Source organism: Gymnoscopelus braueri (assembly GCF_963280865.1).
Source record: "Gymnoscopelus braueri genome assembly, chromosome: 18".
NCBI lineage: Eukaryota > Metazoa > Chordata > Actinopteri > Myctophiformes > Myctophidae > Gymnoscopelus > Gymnoscopelus braueri.
Window position 1 is genome coordinate 18,642,345 of NC_137618.1, and position 5,339 is coordinate 18,647,683.

General features: G+C 38.5%; 1 protein-coding gene across 1 annotated transcript; it reads right to left on the reverse strand.

Moving 5' to 3' along the window:
* Positions 1 to 2,350: 2,350 nt before the first annotated feature.
* LOC308106295 (heat shock 70 kDa protein 12A-like) lies at positions 2,351 to 4,375 on the reverse strand (the record flags this gene model as incomplete). Its single annotated transcript, XM_080457342.1, has 4 exons — positions 2,351 to 3,381; positions 3,640 to 3,811; positions 3,934 to 4,158; positions 4,358 to 4,375. The coding sequence occupies 4 exons, from the start codon at positions 4,373 to 4,375 to the stop codon at positions 2,351 to 2,353; spliced, it is 1,446 nt and encodes a 481-aa protein (XP_080313468.1).
* Positions 4,376 to 5,339: the final 964 nt, after the last annotated feature.

Here is a 5,339-nt window from a genome sequence, read left to right on the forward strand (position 1 = left end):
ACAACATAATATCAATGAATAAGTCATTTTAATAAAACAATAACTTCATATGCATATTATTGTTCATTAAATGCACATTAACTTAACATGACTGAATACAATTCCTCTTAAACCAAATGCAACCCAGAGGTTCTATATGGGTCAGGATCCCAAGTGGTGTCACAGGAAGGTGAGGGTGGGTTTGCACATTGACAACTGAAAAACTTTACATTTATCCTTTCCATTAAATCTTTTTTTTTAAGCAAAGCCTGTGAATGCATTTTCTTAGTTTTTCTTTTATATATTTTGAATTAAAATAAATTGTAAAAGAATAAATTAAAAAAAAGTAAAAGTAAAATAAGGTAATTAAGATATAGGCTATATACTGCTATCATTTACAAATGTGTATAGAAACACTTTTCAGTAGCTTTTAAACTATATGGATAAGACAGAAAATCAGCAGGATATAAAGATATTTTCCAATATTCCTAATCAAGGCCACCAATGCATGCCTTATTTTTAAGTATGCGTTATTGTCTCCGCCAGGCCGAAAGGCATGGCGAGAGAGTATGTTTTCGCCCCTGTCCGTCCGTCCGTCCGTGTGTCCGTGTGTCCGTCCGTCCGTGTGTCCTGTCTGTGTGTTACCAGCTAATCTCAAGCACCGTTGGCCCGGTCGCTGCCAAACTGTGCACACCCACTCCCTGGATGCCAATTCAGAACCTCTGCCCCACATTTTTCACATGGGCCTGTCATAGCGCCACCAGGAGGCCGATTTGTGCAAAACCCATTTTGTCCCATTACTCCTACAGTTTTTAACCAAACGTCATGCAAATCGGTACACAGTATCTCTATAGTCATGTGATCAACACGGATCTGTCCGATTTCCCATATTCCATCCTCATTGGCTAAGGTTGGCTTCCAAAATTTGCAGGATTGGTCCGTTTTGAACAAAATGCCTCAAATCATGAACGCAGCTTGCGATTTCCGTGAAATTTCACAAACACATTCCCAATACGCCGAGGAACAAATGGCACTTGACATATTTCAAATCAGCCTCATGGTGGCGCTATAAAAGGCTGATTTGTGTTTTTAACTATAACTGCACCGATCTGCATGAAACTTTGCACGCACACTCCCTAGAGGCCAAGGAAAAATGTCTGCCCTGCATTTTTCACATTTGCCTTTTATAGCGCCACCAGGAGGCCCACTTATGTAAAACACATTTTTGGATATTAAGCCTTCAGATTTTATCCAAATCTCACACAAATCGGTACACATGATCTCTATAGTCATGTGATCAAGAAGGAACTGTTTGATTTTTCATAATCCTCAATCATCCTGATTGGCTAACATTGACATCTAAAGTTTGCAGAAGTGGCCTGTTTTGAACAAAATGCCACAAATCATGAACGCAGCGTCCGATTGAGGTGACACTTTGCACGCACATTCGCACTATGTTGAAGAATAAATGCCACCCTTTAACATTGCCCTATTATAGCGCCACCAGGAGGCCGATTTTTTCAACACTTTTCTTTTTTGTATTACTCCTACAAATGTTGTCCAATCATCATGCAAATCGGTACCCATTATCTCTATAGTCAAGTGATCAAGATGGTTCTGTGCGATTTTTCATATTCCATCCTGATTGGCGAATTCCGAACATTGTTGGCCCACAATAACCTACCTGACCTGGCGGAGACCTGTGCTCCGAGGAGCACTTTTTCTAGTTGCAATTGAAAATTGCACTATAAGTGTTGTATCACCAAAAATGCCTAATAAAATGGGGTCCAGGTATAAAAAACGTTTGAGAACCCCTGCTTTAAAGTATTGATTGATGTAGTTTATTTAGTAAGACATGAGAATAGTACATGACAGTACATAACAGTACATGGAAGTACAAATTGAAATTCACAATACAAGGTCTACTAAACTGGAACTCTCATTAAGCACGCAGCTTGTTTAAGATGAGTACCCCATGCACACAAATCATGATGACATAAGAGACAGCCAGATATACACACTACTATACAGAATGTCATACAATCAGCTTTCAGGTTACTGGTATGAAGAGAGAAAAAAATATATATATACAAAAGAGGAAAATGAAGGAGGGGGGGGGTAGGTTAAGACTTAGACAGGGGCCATTTTCGAATTGCAGCCTCCTGAAGGTGTATCTTTAGGGCAGTTTTGAAAGTGAGTATCAGATTCGTGAGTATCAGATTCGTATCAGAGTATCAGATTAGAGTTGGCCAAAATCACCATTTTCCCTTATACCGTGGTTAACTTGTTACAGTGTATTAATCTCGTATCTATTACATAACTTGGGGCTTCAAGTTAATACAATGTAAATAGTTAGTCTTATTCTAGGATCCTACTTGCTCAAAAAGTCAATTTTGACTGAGTTTGTTGACTTGGAATCCACATCAGTGGCTGTGGCTGTTATTTCTGTGAAGCCAAATTTGACTTTCAACTGGATTTCACGATCCAGCCCACGTGTAGTATCTGGCATCTCAACATCAATTGAGTTCAGTTTTTCTATTCCCCACTCATCTACATATAGAGGATTCTTCCTTTCTGTGCGATAAAAACCTAAACATGCTGATGTCTGGTTTCTTTCTAGTGCTGTAAAGATGTGGTCTCTGGTTTCATCCCAACCTACATCTTCATCTATTGTCACCAGTGTTAAGAAAATATTACGACAGCGGTCACCCGTTTCAGTTGAGAACTTCTTTTCAGCCTTATGCTTCGACTCATCAAAACTGATAGAGCAATTAGTGCCATAAGTAAAGGCACTTTTTCGTGATGCCACTACTGCAGGGTTTCTTCCGAACATGACAGCTCCCTTCAAAATTGCCTGCTGGGCCAACGCAGGGCACAGTACTTTGCACTGAGCACCAAACTGCTCGGTAATGTGTCTGCGCAGAATCTCACTTGAGGCATAACCGCCCACTAACACAAGGTAATCAATTCTGAGATCCTTTTCCCCCAAGATTTCTTTGAGACTTTTAGTGATGCCACTCAGACTTTCATCAAAGAAAGATCTCATCTTTGCTTTTGAGATTTTGATCGACCCCTCGTCCCAAGATACACCTTGCACATTCTTGAAGTAATTCTCTATTGGTTTCTTTTTCTGAGCTAATGCTGCTAAGTTGAAAGGGCAGGAGATTTCTACAGCATCATCCACACTCTTAAGGACAAGGAAGTTATACATCAACTTTTGAAGCTCACTGGGAAAATCTCTTTCATACTCATTCCAGAGATCATCAGAGAATATTTCTTTCAGGCAACTTTTAAATTTTTTAGTAACCTGCTCCCCTCCCATATCATTACCGGAGGCCTTATGCAGCTCTTTTAGGACTCCTCCATCCAATACTTCATGTACCGTGATGTCAATGGTACCACCTGTAAGACAACAATGCTAGGCTTTAAAATGTGAACGTTTACATACATTTTGTATACTTTTTAATATAAAGTGGACAACAGAGGAAACATGGAGTGAAGTTGCATACATCTAAAGATAAGAATTGTGCAGTATATTGTAAGTAAAACGAATGTATGTACAGCTGAGTATATACTTTGTCTTATACATACACATATACAGTATACACACACCCACTCTTATTTACTATAATATATATATACAGCACAGCACAAACATACCTCCACAATCAGCAACAATGTATTGTGTTCCAGGATTTTGTTGTAGGGTAGCATGTGTTGTGTTCTCATCAACAAAACCATCTGAGGGCAACTGCTTACACCAGATTGAGGCTGCCTCTGGCTCCAATGCGATGACCAACTTGTCTGTCTGACTTTCTCTCACAATGCCAGCCTGAAAAGAAAGAAAGAAAGAAAGACCGAAAACATTCAAATTCACACATTTACATGTGTAGAAAATATCCTGTAGATAATTTTGATAATGTCATCATGTATGTTATAACAACATGGAATTGCCTCAGTTGCTGCTTTTCTCATGAACTGTTTTGCGGAAGCATCCCAAATAGCAGGAACAGTCAGAACCCAGGTGAAGTCAGACGCGGTGAAGGTTCGTCCTCTTGTGTTTTCAGCAATGGTGTTCAGTGCATGGTCCTTCAGGTAGCGTAGACTTTCTGTGAAGACTTTCAGGGCTCTCATTTTTTTGCCATTTACGGCTGTAATCATCAACTCCTCGTTGAGTTTCTGTTGAAAATGTAAAATGTATGTTGTTGATAAATAATTGAACATAGATTATATATATATATATATATATATATATATATATATATATATATATATATGTATATGTATATGTATATATATAATGTATTGTATATTATATATATATATAATTTTTAGAACACATTTTTATCCTAATTACAAATAAATATCATAGACTTACTTTTCCGTAGAGTTCCATCTTAAAGTTTTCAAAGAGAAGTGTTTTCTTTGCCATTTCATTTCCTTTTCTAGTGTATTCCCTTTTAGCATCATAACCAAATTTGAGGAATTGCTCATTTTCATCAAATAGAACACATGTAGGCGTCTTTGAGGTGTTCATTCCCTCTTCTCTTCCCCATTGTGGAAGAATGGGATCTATGTTAGATCCTTTGCCGCTGATAAGAAAAGCGTACCCACTGTAAGCAGTACCCAAGTCTATTGCTACTATAAATGCATCACCCATATTAGAAACCAGACAAAAGCTTGTCCAGGCCAACACAACTGAAATGAACACGCATCCCAGTTTTTATAGCATGAGCACCCTGTATCATGTCACTAAGCCCAACCCATTTGTTGCAACCGGCACAGTTCATTGGTGCAGTTGATGGAGGTGTAGGCTACTGCCTGATAAAAATCTTTGAAAGGCATGTTGGTCGCAAAGAAGAATATGAATAAGCATAAGAAATATGGTAATATTTTACTCCTTTTATCACTATGTACTCGGACTTGGACTTTAGACTCGAATTGGACAAATTTGATGACTTTAAATCTGGTGATTAAATGTCCCCACTATTCAGTGTGGCTACTTTATTAACAAGATTGTTAACAGTATATGTAGTAGCACAGTCAAAAATTATGCCAAAAGGATATCACAAAAATCCCTGGGGGGCTTGTTTTCATTGTGGTCCATTGTAGCTACTCAATTCATCAGTAAGACTTAGCCTACAATACATACATGAAAAGGGCATCAAAACAATGACAAATAAGCACATCCCATATCCTGCCGGGCTGGGTGCTGGATCGAAACTTCAACAGTAGAAAAATAATAAAATCTGCACACCAGTATGGTGCTCCCATTGTGGAAATGTTATTCGTGGTAACGTTTCGAGCAGACCTTACCGACAGTGCAGACACACAGACAGTTTAAGTTCAGTGTGAGGATC